Source organism: Diospyros lotus, chromosome 2 (assembly GCF_014633365.1).
Source record: "Diospyros lotus cultivar Yz01 chromosome 2, ASM1463336v1, whole genome shotgun sequence".
NCBI lineage: Eukaryota > Viridiplantae > Streptophyta > Magnoliopsida > Ericales > Ebenaceae > Diospyros > Diospyros lotus.
Genome location: NC_068339.1, coordinates 38,503,707 through 38,520,888, shown reverse-complemented (window position 1 = coordinate 38,520,888; position 17,182 = coordinate 38,503,707). Strand labels below are relative to the sequence as shown.

The 17,182-nt window shown below is 36.2% G+C and overlaps 2 protein-coding genes across 4 annotated transcripts in view; one reads left to right on the top strand and one right to left on the bottom strand.

The window, feature by feature from the left end:
• Positions 1-16,740, bottom strand: part of LOC127795663 (triphosphate tunnel metalloenzyme 3-like) — a 35,010-nt gene extending 18,270 nt beyond the window's left edge. The window contains exons 1-2 of one of the 2 annotated variants that reach the window (XR_008021844.1): positions 15,964-16,740; positions 12,512-12,569 (exon numbers count right to left, since the gene is read on the bottom strand). Coding sequence is in view for 1 of the 2 variants with exons in the window: in XM_052327471.1 (XP_052183431.1) it covers positions 15,966-16,694 (729 nt within the window). In the remaining variant the exon portion in view is untranslated. Of the gene's footprint in view, positions 1-12,511; positions 12,570-13,543; positions 14,182-15,963 lie in introns of those variants that run through there. The other variant, XM_052327471.1, reaches the window with a different exon arrangement.
• Positions 9,157-13,086, top strand: LOC127795662 (amino acid transporter AVT6E). Of its 2 annotated transcripts, XM_052327470.1 has the most exons (2): positions 9,157-10,904; positions 11,836-13,086. In XM_052327470.1, exons 1-2 carry the CDS (start codon positions 9,559-9,561, stop codon positions 11,837-11,839), a joined length of 1,350 nt encoding a protein of 449 aa, XP_052183430.1. In that variant the 5' UTR covers positions 9,157-9,558; the 3' UTR covers positions 11,840-13,086. The 2 variants fall into 2 exon arrangements, with proteins under 2 accessions (XP_052183430.1, XP_052183429.1); XM_052327469.1 differs by lacking the exon at positions 11,836-13,086 and having other exon boundaries at positions 9,157-11,804.
• Positions 16,741-17,182: the final 442 nt, after the last annotated feature.

Genomic DNA, 17,182 nt, shown 5'->3' with positions numbered 1-17,182 from the left:
AAAAAAAAGAAAAGAAAAAAAAATTAAAGGAGAGGATATTTTTCTCTTCTTTATGGGAAAAACATGTTTTATTATTCCGGAGATTTTGGCAACAAGAAAAAAATTATCCGAACACGCGAAAGTTGAGTTCAGGGCTTTTTTGGTATTTATAGTCCCGACCCTATAGTTCGAAACATGGAACAACGTAAAATTCGAAATGAAATTTTCGCGAACCAGATTTCGAAATAGAATGCTAAGATGTTTCAAAATAAGATGTTTTGGCAAGGTGTTGTCAGAAGGTCGTGATTGGACACTTCGTAATAATTATGTCCACAATAGGACTCATGAGAAGAGTCTAATAAGAATAACCTGTCGGGTGTAGTAAGAGTTTATGATAGCTCAAAGGATCGGATTGCGTGTTAGTGAAAGATGACCATAATGATTACATGTGGATTACACTAAGGCACAAAAAAAAGTACCCGATATATGACTCGGAACTAACAGCTAAGGTATGTGCTCTTAAGGTTATGGAGACACTACCAAAATGATGGAACATTTGATGTGCTCACAAACCACGAGAAGCTTAAGTATTGGTTCTTGCAAAAAGAGCTAAACAAGTGGTAGCGATGGCGGAGAAAGTTCCTTGAAGACTCCGATTGCACTACTTCGTATCACCCGGGGCGTGGCCGTCAGGTGCTGACGCATGACCTGGGTGGATAGTTGTGAGTGTCAGATGTTAGAGGCTTGTTAGCCTGCTAGCTATGAGCATAGTGCCAAATGGATCGTTTGTATTTATCGCTGGCTTAACAGTTTAGCTGGATCTGGTAAGCAAGATACGAAAAGCATGTGCAATTGATAAGTGTTATTGTCTATAATTGATGATTGTGGTCAGCCCAAGGGTTATGATTTTTGAGATGCAAGATGGCATTCTTAAAAGTTTTGGGGTAGGATGTGCGTACCTAGGATGTTGGAAGATATATGGTCGTCTATAAAGAGACACAACAGAAAATTACGTAAATGACATGATATGCTTGTAAGCATTGGACGTGTAAGGAACGCAAATCGAGGTGTTGGTCAAGGATCAAATAGATGTTTGATTTAAGGTATTCAGGTAATGAGCTATGTTATGTCTCAGTTATCTTAATGGTCAGATGAAAATTTCGAGGCCGAAATTTCTTTAAGGAGGGGTGAATGTAATACCCAAGAAATTTTAAATGACTCAAGGGAAATTTATCTTGGGGCAAAAAATGGAATTTAAGGGTAAATTGAGGGTATAAGGGTAATTTATTACTGTATGAATGACTGAATCGATTGCGGGGAGTGCCTTGGAGCTGAGATGCCAAAGGAAAATAAGGTGACATTAACGAGCACCCCGACATATGATTTATAGCATCAAAAGAAATAAGATCGGGAACAGTTTTCGGTACAGCTAAAATGCAGCTGCCAATTAGGCTACAATACCGAATTGTTATAGACGACTTCCTGAAAGTCAATGGAAGCTTGATGGGGCTTCGATTTTTCATAAGGAACAATCCTTCAGTGGTTTCAGGAAGAAACGAAAAAGTTTAAGGCCAAAATGAAGATTCAGGCCTACGTGCAATTTTTTTGAAATTGCTAAAGGGAGGCCGAAACGATATTTTTTCGGAATCCTCAGAGGTCAAATTGATGTTTTAGGACTTGAGGGTCTTGAAAGCAATTATCAAAAGTCGAGGGGCTGGGTGAAAATGGGCCAAAGTGAGAAAACCAAAGTTTAAGGGGCCAAAGTGCAATTTTAAGAAAATCTCCAAACAACCATGGTTGACCAACCCATCAAATCAACGAAATTGGCCACAGGGATGGCACGAGGGTTGCTCAGGGAGAATCTTTTGTAAAGGGCTTGGCCGATAACAGGCATTGGGGTGGCCGGAAAAAGCAGAAAAAGCGGCTGAAAGTTGGCCAACGTGGTGCACGCCTGTAACTCGCTTTGGTGGTCGGGTAAGGGTGTTTCTAGGTCGATCTAGGGTAGGTAAATCTTCCTAAGGCAATGGGTTAGCCGAGTAAGGGCTTTTGGAAGCTCGATTTTGCCTATAAATAGGCGTCTATGGTGGCCGAAAATGGAGAAAACTTGGAGCTCCAAATCGACCCACTTTTTGAATGAATTGAGCCTTCAAATTAAGGGGCTTTTGTTTCCCATGAGGAGAGGAAGATATCTGGAGAATTAGAGGCATTTTGGTTAAGGTTTCATGGCGATTCGAGCTTCGCCGGAAAAAGGGAGGCGGGGGGCTGGCTGAGACTTCAAACGCCCGATTGGGCGCCTTCCAGTGCTCTTTTCGAGCCAAGATCGGTGCCATATGGATTGAATAGAGAAGGGCAAGAGAATGGTGTCGGAATCTAGCATCGCCGGCATGGCTGGCTCTAGAGAAGAAGGCTGGCGCGTGGCTTTCACGCGTTGCCTTCATGCGCAGAGCCACGCGCCAGCGCGTGGGGGAGTGTGCATGGGCAAAAAATTCTGGAAAAATCTTGGGAAAATAAAGAAAAATGTTTTATGGAAGTTCGTGCAAAAAGATTGGGATTTGGGATTCCTGATGTCTCAATTTTTGCACCAAATAGCCTCGTTTTGCTTGAAAACGTCACACCCGGGTAAGTCCAGTATTTTTCCTTGGAATTTTATAGGTTATTATGAATTGTTGTGAAGATAGATTTGAGAAAATGGTCCTAATGTATTTATTGGGATTTTTAGAAAGAAAAATGGAGGAAAATAAGAAATAAATGGAATATCGAGGATATTTAGTGATTAAATGTTATTTTATGATTGAGGACATCGAGATGATGTGATTGGTGTAACTTTTCAGAGTTAGCACGAGAATCGAGGTCGAGCATGCATATCGAAGGGATGCGCACTTTTCGAGGTGTCTTGATCTTTGGGCAAATGTGAGTTTTCCTATCCTAGCTATGGTTTCGTGAGTAGTTTTCTCACAAGAACTTATATTCATGACATGTTTGTTATATATGCATGTTGTTATAAATGCAATATCCATTTTGTCATATTGCACGAAAAGTCTTAATAATTGCATAATACGATATTATTGTCACATTGATATTTGTGCTTGGGAATGGGATGTCGCCCCCAGAGTGTAGTTGTAATTCCCCTAGGGCAATGATGGAATAACGTTAGACTTATCGTGTAGAGGTTCGGGATTTGACTAGGATTTCGTGCTGGGAAGGTGGGGTTGGGAAGTTACATTAAGGGTAAATGTTGTTCATGTTATTGTATCATGCATTCGTATATATATATATATATATGTTTTTGGACTCTCACTAGAAGTTTCATCTTCTAATGGGTTATGCCCCTAGAACATTCAACGTTCCACTTTAGACTTGCAGCTTAAGTAAGGAACAAGTTGAGATGAGACGGCACATGATGGCGTGGCCGAGGGATTCAGCAAGCTGACTCGGATATGTTTTAGCTGATGCTTTATTAATGATTAGCCTTGTTAGAACATTATGGAATCTCCATGTATTTATGTATTTCAATATTGAGAATATGATGTTAACTATGGTACGGATTCATATGTTATAAATAAAGTGAATTGATTATGTACTATATCAGGTTTCGATTATCGCTTCCTCATTTTTAATGATTTGCTAGGGGTTTTGTTTGGAATTCGGTACTTAAGGTTAAGTTATGTACCGAGAAAGAAAGAAAAAAAATAATTTACGTATATTTTGGGTCCTAGCATAGTGACACGCTCGGTAAGAGAAAAGTGGGGTGTTACAAAGACGACATTTTTGAGTCCATCGATCCTTGTCAGATATGTTTTCTTAAAAGATCAATCTATGGTCTTAAGCAAGCTTCGAGGAGTGCATATAAGAATGCTAGTAGGAGCACTAATGTGTTCCTAGTCTTATTTGTAGATGATATTCTTATTATGGGTAATAGTATGGACATGATCATGTTTACAAAAGTCTAGTTGTCTAAAGTATTCTCCATGAAGGATCTGGGAGATGCTACCTATATTTTAGAGGATCGGACTTTATAAAGATAGAGTCAGAAAATTGATAGGTCTCTCCTAGAGCTTGTACATAGAGAAAATGCTAAAAAAGTTTAGCATGTTGAATTCTAAGAAAGAACAGTTGCCTGTAAGGACTGGAATTCATCTCTTTAAAGGTTTGTTCCCAAACACTTCTAAAAAGAGGGAGCATATGAGTAAGGTACCTTATGCTTCGACGGTTGGGAACCTTATGTATGTGATGATATGTACAAGACCTAATATTGCATATACAGTTAGTGTTGTAAGCCAATATCAGTTCGATCTCGGTTAGAGTCACTAGATCGCAATAAAGCATATTCTGAAATAGTTGAGAAGAACTAAGGATATACTCCTGATTTATGGAGATGGCGATATCCATGTAGATGGGTACATAGATTTGGATTTTCAATTGGATGTTAATGATTACAAATCAACATCCGGGTTTGTATATCTCTTGAATGGTGGTGTTGTGAGCTGAAAAAGTTCCAAGTAGGAAATCACAACGGATTAAACCATTGAAACCAAATATGTGGCGGTATGTGCTACTAAGGAAGCAGTTTGGATTCAAAAATTTCTTTTCGATTTTAGTGTGGTTCCGTCCATTCTATCACCAATACCTCTATATTGTGACAATAATAGAGCCATTGCACAGGCAAAGGAACCTAGATCTCATCAAAAATCCAAACATATTGAACGTCGATTTCACTTTATTTGAGAGATTATAACACGTGGGAACGTGTAGTTGCAGAAAATAGATTCAGCGGATAATGTTGGTGACCCACTTACCAAGGCTATGACTCAGTCACAGTTAGATCAACATCTTGAGAAGATGAGTATCTGATAACTGTCGATGGTGAAGCACTAGTTGTAGATTTGTTGTAAATTAGCATTAGTGCAAGTGAAAGATTGTTAGTGATGTGTGCCCTAATGCTAGATTTGGATAATGTATACCTGGCTTGTAATTAATACGTTTATTGTATCTTTGTTTATATTAATAAAAGGCAAGTTCATTTTCATTCATAAACTCTTCAGTTTGCTATAAGAATAAGTCCTTAGATCTTCTATTTGAGAATCTTATTCTCAAGATATTGAGACTATGTGACAGGATTATCTGGTGACATGATTTCTTAAATGATTCTTGATCCTTAGATTAATCAAATGGCGACTCTGATTAGTTGGGTATGGATTAGCACATTGTTTACTACCTTGTTTGATATGAGATACTGACAGAAGAATGGTGTGTCATATGGCATATGACATGGGAATGTTTCTAGTAAACCTGTAGGTGGTTGTTTAAGAACAATCCACTGAATGTTATATTAATGACTAATCACATGGCATTGTGGATAATAGTCAAGTGGTTTAAGTTGCTATAGTGTAGCTGATCCTTAGACTTGAACTAACATGGTTGTTTTATATATTGATATGTGGGATCTGCTAATACACTGAACCATCTAATTATAACGTGGAGAGGTTCATATATGTGGTTTTGTATTGCTAGTATATGAAGACAAGTGTTGGGAATATGATCCATCATCCTTATCGTAATTGATAGGGTGAATATCATATGTAATCTATTGTTAGTGTGACGGGACAATCACATTAACAAGGTATTTTTTGAGGTGTTATCTAGTCACATTAATGAGATCAAACACATAGCTACTAAGTTTGTGAGTTTGTCACTCCATAGTTTTCACTTAGTCAGGATGTTAGGTAATGAAAGGATTATAGCACACAGTAGTCGTCAACTATAATAGGTTTACTTAAAGTGAGACTTCGTTGTCACCTATATTATCCTAAACTGCTGCTAGGCACTTCTCAGGAACTCTCATATCGTCACCAAGATATAGAGAGATTCTGGTGATGGGTCAACGTGTTGGTCGGTGCCAAAATAGGTTTTGATGCTATTTGATTGCTAGTAGACAATGGACGTAAAAAGTCACACATCATATAGTGATGCATCTGGTATCAACATTGTGTATCAGATGTCTCACTTATGTCATTAAGTGTTAATGACATGGCAGGTCAAAAGTTGACTTGCTAAAGCACCGAGAGTCAACTGCTTCATGTTTGGGAGTCAACTACCTGAACAGTTGACTGGCCAGTGGGTAGGAGTCGACTCCCGATATCGCCTCAGCCTCCTCAGTGCATTACACGTGGTGACGAATTGAGAAGTGGGGATGGTGAGGAGGTAGATGAATTGAAAACGTGAAAAACAGAGACTTACTACTTGTTCTATGTTCTGTAACTTTTGATTTTGTCTTCTTCTACTTCTATAAAAATTACAAGTGCTTGATTGTTATATAGTAAATTAACACACGGAAACTGATGGTACAAGATCCTCAGTCTAGCACAAGAAGAGGTGAACAGAATGATACCGGACAGTGTGCTAGGTGTAGACAATCTAAGACCACCACAACATGAGGTGGATCAATCTAAGTACAAAACTATTTCTATACCCCAACCTAACATCGGACTTCAAGTATTTGTTTATTGTATTTCATGTGATGAAATAACGTGTTGTTTAAATATCCAAACTATGTATGGTGTGTGTTTATGACTTCCCTTGTGTATATTTAATGCATGTAAAATTTTTAATTTTACTTGCACTACCATATGTGTATTCAGTCAACCAGTGCACAACTATCATCTAGCATTAAAGCATACATCACTAAGTTCTTCTAATTTGATTAGCTAGTTCAGTTCGATTTTCACAACAACTGTTTAAACTAAAATTACTATAAAGGGTGGCTAGTGACATGCTAAACTGGGATGTAAATAAGTTCCCAATTAACCCTATTTAAAATCTCTCAATTAAAACAAGTATCAAAATTCATAAATGGGAGATATAGACATAAGTCTTATTTAAACATTTATTAAAACAAGCTTATAAACGGGCTTAATTAGGGAATCCATTTACATCATAGCTAAGTGTGTACATATAAAAAATACAAAATTTCAAATGAACACTTAATTTCACTAGGTGATGCTTGGCATTTTTAGTTTACTTCTTATTTTTCTCACAATATTGAAAATATATTTTCTGTTATTATGATATATTCTTAATTTAGAATTAATTTTTCAATATATTTGGGAAATATATTTTTGTCAAATAAAAAGTGTATATTTAGTTTGGAAAGAGAAGAAAAAAGAAAGAGAAAGAGGATAAAAAGATTCACAAAAAAAAAAAAAAAGTTGATTTGTCTTATATTCTTTTAAGATGTACATTCTGTAATTAGTTTAAATCCCAATACTGATAAATGTAATTTGCTTCTTTTATTTTTGGAGAAAAATATGTTCGATGCTCTTGAGGTTTGAGTTAAATGCATATTGTATTCTTGACTTTTAATACCACATTGTGATTTTTTCCTTATTGTTAGCTAATTACAATTAACTATTTCAAATTGACCAAAATACTGTTTCATTTCAAAACTATTTTCTTTTTGGTTTTCCTTGTCCCTTACTCTCTATGATTTATATAATCTTACCTATTTTAATACACATTGCTATAAACTTTTGTGGAAAAGAAATGAGACTTATTATGTGTTTGCTTATACACTATTGCCAATTGCAAAGAAGAATCTTCATTGCTAATATTAATTAGAGGTTGGAGTAAACCTTGAAAATCGAATACTCTTAGTCTGTTATAGCCAAAACCGTTGAAATAGAGATCAGTTGCAACCGTTATAAAAAAAAAAAAAAAAACTAAATGAATGCGATGTTATATTTTCAAGCAAAAAAAGCCTATTATTAGCAGATGATTTTGTATTTGTCCCTTGCCATTGTAGTTGTTGTCGTTGGAAGAAAAGTTCTAGAACCCTATTATCTATTACAAGGTGGCTATCGTCGTTGCCCCCACGGGCGTAGCACGGATGGCGGTCAGGTAGCAGATTACAGACAAGAATGCAGGTTCGAGTTATGGCAGTCGCAGCGTGGGAGTTTCATCCTCATGTGGGGGTGGTTTCTTGTGAGTACTATGCACTGTACCTCCTACCTAGTGTGCTGCCGTATACCATGATTAACCCCTCCCATGTGCGTGGGGGCTCTTAAGGTAAGGGACTTCACCTTTTTGCAGACAAGGTGGCTATCATCCTTTTTGGTTAGAAGGAAAGAGCAACAGTATGCCTCAATCAATCGTTTAATAGGGCTTCACAAATCTCAATCATTTTCACCAATTTACAGTTACCAGGGGTTTATTCATTTTTTTTCCTTCTTTGTTTTTTTTTATCTCTTCTTTTTTTCTTTTAATTTTTTTTTCTTAACCCTTCAATCGAGCCCTAACAAATCACTTGAGTTCAATCAAATTACAAGTGAAGTTGAAATTGATGAGGGAAAATGTCCTCGAATTCATAGGGCCAATCTAAGGTCGCCATCTAGCCTAAGTCTAGGAAGGACATGTGACAAATAAGTCTCAACAAACTGACTAGCCTTGTGCTAAATGAACATTCCCCAACCTCAATCATTATTTCGAAGATCATGGAGATGGGGATTATCCTAAACTCTTAGGAAGCGATTACCATATCCATATCACCAAGATCATGGTTTCACAAAGGACGGGATCTGGATCTCAGAGGTTCGAAACAAGACGAGTAATGGATATATCTTTTCCTTGAGTTTCTAAATACATACTTTAACTTGCATAACTCTGTGAACTGATTTGAACGTCAGAGTAATCACGGGAGAACGAGTCCCCAACTCTGTTTTGCAGATACTTAGTCTGAGACAGGAGAAAATGATCAACTCTGTATCATAGAAACCTAGAAATCCATTTTGATTGAACATCAAATTATGGAAATTGACCATAATGATTTGGCATTCAATTAAAACCTTTTATTTATGCATTTTGGCTTCACCATAGTTGGTGATGGTTGTCGATGGTCAATAATTCTTAAACCATTTCTATAGAACTTTTGTGGTGTAAATGGTTGTTGAGCATAGCACCACTAGTTTTTTTTTTTTTTTTTCAAAGTTATGAGGGAGAGGAAAAGAGAAAAATAAAAGGAGAAGTTGGCAATTGTGATTTTCAAAACATCAAAGGTACCTCTGCAATTAAGAGAAACCATAAGGCGGTTATTATAAATTTATCTTATTATTATTATTAAATGTAATACTAATGAATATAAAACGTCGAAGCTGAATCAATCCCTATTTTTGGGGGTTGCTTGGATTCATTGGCTTTTACACTGTTGGCCCCAAAATCGGGCCAATTGCAAGCTCCCTCCGTCAACCAATCGGACCCAACCATCCATCCGAATCCAAACCAAAACCAAGACCAAAACCAAAACCTCTGTCTTCAGATCTCCATTCATCTTCGATTTCCACCATCGAATGTGAAGACCTCATTCTCCTGTCTCTCTCTCTCTCCCTCGCCGCCGTTGACCCTGAGATATAGGTTTCCAATCGCCTTTTCTGCTTCTCAATTCCCATTTCTGAAATCTTTATCCCTTCCGCTTTTCCAGTCCAAGCTTGAATCAGCCTCCAAAAAAATCTTCAATGCTGTAAGTATCTCGTCCTCTCTCCTACACTTGTATCTGTGGATTCGTATTGAGGGCGCAGGTTGTTCATAGGAATGGAAACTAATTATTCAGCTCTTCCTAAGGATTCGTTTGTTGAATTGCAAGTGCGAGATGATAGTTTGGGATCGGGAAACCCTAGGAAAGACACATCCACGACATTGCTGCCTATTCTCGGCGGCGATCAAGGTTACGCGAAAGCGAACGATGTGGATGATAATGAACTTGGCGATGATGACATTGATTTCGATGATCTCCCGCTTATTTTTGAGGGTAATAGGCATGATTCTGGGATTTACGGGGCCGTTTTTAATCTCGCCACGACAATTATTGGGGCCGGCATTATGGCCCTTCCGGCGACAATGAAAGTTTTGGGTTTGGTTTTAGGGATTGTTTTGATTGTTCTCATGGGCATTTTGTCTGAGATCAGTGTGGAGTTGCTTATTCGTGTCACGGTTCAATGTAACGCGTCCTCCTACGGAGAAGTTGTTCAGGCTGCATTTGGAAGAACTGCTAGGATCTTAACAGAAATTTGTATCATTGTGAACAATGCTGGCGTATTGGTAGTTTATTTGATTATTATGGGAGATGTTATGTCGGGATCACTCCATCATGTTGGGGTTTTTGACCAGTGGTTGGGAAATGGTGTGTGGGATCACAGAAAGCTTGTGATTTTACTTATTCTGGTGGTTTTTCTTGCACCTCTCTGTGCTTTGGATAAGATTGATTCATTAAGCGTGACATCAGCTGCTTCAGTGGCTCTTGCTGTTATCTTTGTTTTGGTTACTTTCCTTGTTGCGATGATCAAGCTTGTTGAGGGCACTATTGAGGCTCCAAGAATGACGCCTGACATTGGGTCAAAGAAGGCGATTCTGGATTTGCTTGTGGTGATTCCAATCATGTCCAATGCTTATGTGTGTCACTTCAATGTTCAGCCTATTTACAATGAGCTGGAAGGACGATCACCTCAGAAGATGAATCGTGTTGGAAGGATAACAAGTGTTCTCTGCATTTTGATTTACGCCTCAACTGCCGTATCGGGTTATCTACTCTTTGGGAAGAACACTGAAGCTGATGTGCTGACTAACTTTGATAAAAACCTTGGAATACATTTCAGCACGGCTTTAAATTATATTGTCCGTGTTGGCTACATTTTTCACCTGATTCTTGTTTTCCCTGTTATCCATTTCTCCCTCCGGCAAACAGCAGATGCATTGGTGTTTGAGGGATCACCTCCTCTCTCAGAGAGCAGGAGGAGGTGTTTGACCATAACGGCAGTACTGTTGGCGCTTGTCTATATTGGATCTACTATGATTCCTAATATCTGGGCAGCTTTTAAGTTGACCGGGGCAACTTCCGCAGTCACTTTGGGATTTACATTGCCATCACTTCTCGCATTAAGGTTAAGTAAGCAAGGGCTTTCTTTGACCCATGTTGAGAAACTTTTGTCTTGGTTTATGTTGATATTAGCAATAATAGTTAGCATTATTGGGGTGATTGGCAATATTTATAGTATTAAAAGCGAATCGGAATAACCCTCTGCTTTTCAATTGAGTTCGTCTTTTTATAGGTGTCCATTTGGTGAAAAGATAGACTGTTTGCAGGAGACATTCAAATGTTATTGTTGCAAGTTAACGGATTATCCAATGAAGTAAAGATAGTTGAGAATCAAGTAGACACTTGTTGAGGATGGTGAATGTCTACCAGCACATCATGTCATCTCGTGCTGATTAGGGTTAGGAGGTGCAGATAAAGCCATTCCTTAGAGTTGTTGAAGAACGACATAGACAACTTTAGCGAGTAACCATCAAGTATGGCTTGCGTTAGTATAATTACTGCCAATTTAATTGGTGCCTTAGTGTTGCTTACTCATCTCATTTTCTTCTCAACCCCCACCGAAGAGCAGGGGTTATGAAAACTGTATTACACAAAAGTTTCACTGTTCTTTCATCACTTGATTTGGTGACATTTTTCTCGATTACATGAAAGAAAGATCCATTTAGATAAAGCTTCTTGTTTGTATGCTTTCATTTGTGGTTCATTTATATCGTAGTCCATTTGTGTGGTCAGATTCGTGTTACCTTTGTCATATTTAAACACTGCCTATCACTTCAGAATCTGATAGAGATAGAGATGGGATCTGTGTAAAGTTCATTTCCCATTTCTCGATTACAGAATGGAAGCTTAGTTGTTCCCAATTGTATTTGAACACTTAACTATGAAGGTCTGTATTTGTGCCCTTACAATATGTGATTGGCATGATTTTTCTCAACTAATTTGTACCTCTATATTTTTTGTGTTGTACTAGTGAGATGTCTGTTCTAAATTTGCAGATAAACCAGTTGTTGTACTTTCTACCAAAAGGAAAAACTTGCTTGGACAATTTTTTCCGAGGTAATATCAAAACTCCAATTCAGTGCTGTGAGGTTAGAGGAAATTTATTTCGTTCTTTTGGCATAGTTGCTAACTGGAGTACTGGAATAATCATTCCCTTGCTTGCTTCTTGGCATTTTGTTTTGAGGTATTCGTAATACTTCTGATTTAGTCAATGGGTAAACTGACTTTATCGACAAACCTCGTGTAAAGTTTGATGGTTTGGTATTCTAAAATAGTGTCTCCACTTGTATAAATGACAAATATTTATAGACAGAGATGCTTATGGGCTCAGGGGGACTCAGGAATTGATCCAAACTAATGTGATTGTCGGGTTGGTTCCAGTTTTTCTCCATTATAACAGAGATGCTTATGGGTTCGTGTAGACTCAGGAATTGATCTGAGCTAATGTGATTGTCAGTTTGGTTCCAGTTTTTCTCCAACCTGGTTTAGTTTCAGTTTTATGCTTATGGTTTGCCGGTTTGGTTTTATTCTTTTTAGGCAAATCTGTTCAAAGTACGAACGCCTATTGGAATGAGAAGGGACATCCCTTGGATTGGCAAAAATGGCAAAATCCCAAATATAGAACTTCAAAGGTCTGAACTTAGAAATCGTTAGGACATCAAGGAAGTTTACCTTATCTTCACAATGTGAAATTGCAAGCACTGTAGTCAAAGGAGACAGAGACGCTCACCTACGTGTAACCAAGAAAAAACAACAGAAAAATGAGAGGTGGTAGGCTTGGAAAGTCAGAAGCATGTGAGGAGTTACAAAAGATATAATATGAAGAGAAAAATGAGAAGGAAAAGAGAGAGAATAGAGAAAAACAAGCTCAACCTTAGTTTTACTACTGAAGCGAACGCCATTAGTTTGCTTTGATTTCTTCAATATTTCATATTCTTGTATAGGTGTGAGGGCGACCAGGTGCTTGGATTTGACGGTGGTGCGTTGAAGAGCTGTTGCCGGAGGTCAGCAACTGCTGTCACACGCCGGGAACACGTGGCGGGTGACAGGATGTGGTTGATCCTTCCGGCAACTTCTCTTCACCGGAAGGGTTACTTGTGGCAAGCAATGACCACCGGCTTTAGTTTCCCTTCGAATAGGTGGTCTATTGTGGGTTGTCATTGAGTGGCATCAAAGGCTCTAAACTCTTTTTTTGTTAAGACTTGGATTTCTCGCTTATTGTTTGTGTTGATTGTTTGTATTCTGTGCCACTTAATATATATGGCAATTCTATAACAATTTTTAAAAGAAAAAAATAACGTTTGATCTCTAATGTATAAAATGTTAAAATTATCTTAATTATTAAAAATTATTGCTTTAGGTCTTCATTGTGACTGAAAGTAAACAGAACAGAACTGTTATTTATGACATGTAGGATGTCATGTTATCAAAAAAAAAAAAAATTATATTAGCAAGATATATCAGATTAGTTTTAATATATAAATATAACATTTGATTCCTTAATAATTAAAAAATTTGACATTTGATCTCTAATATAAAAAAAATCAAATTTGATAAAAAATATCTAAATTTTATAAAATGATTTAAAAATTTCATAAAAAGACCTAAAAATGTTTAAAAAAGACCTAAATTTCATAAAAACTTAAAAGTCTTAAAAATAATAATAATAATTAAATGTCATAAAAAAATTTAAAAAAAAAAAACTTAAATTTCATAAAAAGAAAGACCAAATTTCAATAAAAGATCTAATAAAAATTGTGATAAAAAGAATTCAAATGAAAAACAACAAAATCTTCATTGAATCCATAAATCTTATTTATAAATTGTCAAATGAGGTATTAATACAAAAGGTGACAAAATAAATCCCATCAAAGTACAAATCCAACCATCATTAACACCCATCATATGTAGTGGAAAATACCAATGAAATATTAAACTATAATATCCAAAACAGGCCTCAACAAACATTTATAAAAATATTTCTTAGTTTAAACAAGTCACGAAGTAGCAAAATGTCTCAAGTATTTTTGATTTCTAATGAGATGATAAGTTCCACAGTTGGTAGTCGTAACTCTCATCCCTTTGGTACGTTAATGTAGACTTTTCTTGGAGTTGGTTGGTTGTGATATTTGATCCACTATGTCACTATAAATTTGATAATTGATAGTCCATATTACTTTGTATTCTAATTACATGTTATATTACACTTTAAAAGAACTTCTTAAATGAACTAATGGAAGTGGAGCTATGCTTGATGGCCCTACTAGAATGGTGCTTGGTGTAGCACTGCTTGATGGCCCTGGTGGTGGTGCTCTCACAAATCATCTGGTATATCGTTCAAGCTGGTTAAAAAGAAGAGTTGGTCAATTAGGCAAACCTACAGTTAACTCATCGCAAACTAAATTTGTACTCTTCAAAGAAAGCTATCATTCTAAAACATAACACCATTATCTGCTACCAATAAATCATGCTTAGTTTATAACTTACTCATTTTAGACTGACTTCTAATTTCATTGAAATTTTTAGTGAAAATTTCAAGTATTTTTATGAAATTTAGATTTTAAAAAAAAAAAATTATTTTTAGGTCTTTTTTTGAATTTTTTAAGTCTTTTTTATGATTTTTTTTACAAAATTTAGGTTTTTTTTTTTATTATCAAATTTAACCTTGTTTCTCATATTAGAGACCAAATGTGAAATTTTTTAATTGTTAAAGCAAATAAATGTTAACTTTTCTAATTGTTAAGATACCAAATATCATATTTATATATTAATCCTAATCAAATATGTTTTGTGATGTGACATTTAGTCGCGAAAATGAAATTTAAATTTTTTTAAAAATTATTTTTAGGTCTTTTTTTATTTATTTATGAAATTTAGATCTTTTTTGATTTTTTAAGTCTTTTTTATGATTTTTTTACAAAATTTAGGTCTGTTTTTTTTTTTTATCAAAGTTAACCTTGTTTCTCATATTAGAGATCAAATGTGAAAATTTTTAATTGTTAAGCGAATAAATATTAATTTTTTTTAATTATTAAGATACTAATATATTTATATATTAATCCTAATCAAATATGTTTCGTGATGTGATATTTAGTCGAAAAAATGAGTGCATTTATACATGTGCTAAACGGTAAAATATTAAATTAATAATTTTTAATAATTAAAACATTAATTTTAAATATTATAATTTTTTAATTATTGAAAGATCGATAAGTATTAAGTATTAAGCCTGGTATAATTCATTTGTTTATTAGTAGTGGGATAACTGCCGAACAATAAATGAGAAGTTTGATAGTTGTTAGTATTACTTATTTTGATTATTCACTATTTGACTGTCTGTATTTCATATCTATTTTTCTTTTACTGCTTTAAGGAGTGTCAAACAACCATTTGTAATAAAGTTCAGAGAGTTAGTTATGGACGATCTTAGGGACCTCAATATATTAACATAACAACCTACATTAGTTTAATAATTTACTAATGACCTAGATTAATTTAATTTATAAAATTTATATTTTGACTAATATCCTTAAATTAATTTATAAAAGATATAAGATAATCTAATAACCTGTGGTGGTATGTGTTGTGAGATAAAATCAGGAATCATGATCCTCCATCGGACAAATAACTAATATAATATCATATTTAGATTATCACACTTTCGACTGGTAATCGAAATTAATTTAAAATTTGATTAATAACTTAGGTTTGTTAGATAAATTTTTCATAAAATTCACATATTATATAAAACACAAAAGAGTAAGAATGAATCTCTCTCAAATTTATGATTAGTGATCAAAACTTGATTGAACATCAAGCACAAATTCACAAACCACAAGCTAAATCTTCCTCTCATTCTTTTCTATGGTGCCAAAGCCGCTTCTCAATATGTAAAAAACGGTATAATAGATTGAATCAGAGGGGAGATGAGACATATTTTTCAATTTATAATGTTAATAGATTTCTACCCATTATAGAACTCTAAAGCAAAAAATTTGGATTTTTTTTGCTATTTTCCCTTGAATTACTATTGAGAGAGTACACTCTAATAAGGTTTGAAGTTAGATTAGGTTCTGAATCAAAGAGGGAATCAAGACAAAATAACAAGAGCAGTGTGTTTGTACCCTTACTGAGCCTGATCAGGTAGCTTCCCCGATCGAAAAACTGCGAATTTTGAAGCCTCCGAATACGAATAACGAATGCCGTTCCTATCCAGAAACTCTTGGAGCAATTTCTTGGCCGAATCAGGATCCGAGCTCTCGCATTCAATCTCGTAGCTCGTCCCAAAATCGAATTGCGTTTCGTCGAGCTCCAATTTCAATCCCTTCCAATCGTACACCGTTCTCACGTTCCTGAACCCTCCCAAGCACGCCAGTCTTCCTTTTCCATCTCCGATCCCGAATTCCTCTTTAACTCTCTGCAGAATCCGCGACGACGAGGAATCGAGCGACAGGAGCCGCCAGGGCTCGGCGATGCAAGCGCGGCCGATGGCAGGATCGAAGGCCTCCTCGGCCTCCTCGGCGCGGCTGATTCCGGCGGAGATTACGGGCTTGGATTTGAGAGAGAGGACGCAGTGGTTTCCGGAGTCGATGCCGTAGAAGCGGAGGCGGAGGACGGCGAATTTGGAGGAGAGCTCGGCATTGGAGCCGTCGAAGAAGACGTTTTCTTGTATTAGGGTTTTGGAACGGAAGGGGGAGAGGAGGTCGGAGAGTTTCTGGTGAGAGGCGGCGTCTGGAAGGCGGAGCTTCACTTCCACTTCCATGAGGCCCTGCTTCTGGAGGAGACGCCGGAGAAATGATTGCGGCGGCGGCGCGCGAGCAGGAAGACTGCTATGGTTTACAAGTGTTCGTATCATGGATGAGCCAGCAATCGCTCGGCCGAGGGGATTGATATAATAAAACCAATCAGCAGCCACCACACATTTTACATTGTTTGCTTTCAAAAATGATTTTACCGTTTTGTTTGGATTTGATTTTTAAAATAAAAAACAAATAAGTAATTAATTACTTTTAGCCACTTTTTTGTAAAATAAATTATATAGTTCTTTTTTTTATTTTAACTTCTCATAAAAATTAAATTTTGAATTATATTTACTTTATTATCTATTAATGTAATTCTTTATATTATTTATACTTTTCTTTTTATAATTTGATTCGATTTAGCTTTAAAAATGATTCGTTTGACTCCCATAGTACAAGTCAAGTGATTAGGTCACAATAAATTACAATTTGCCTCGTAGGTTCAATTCTTTACACTGCATAGTGAAACAAAGACTCTACGTGCGATTTATCTCTTTTACCAAAATCAAGAGCATGAGTGACAAGAAATCGCACAGGGGCGATA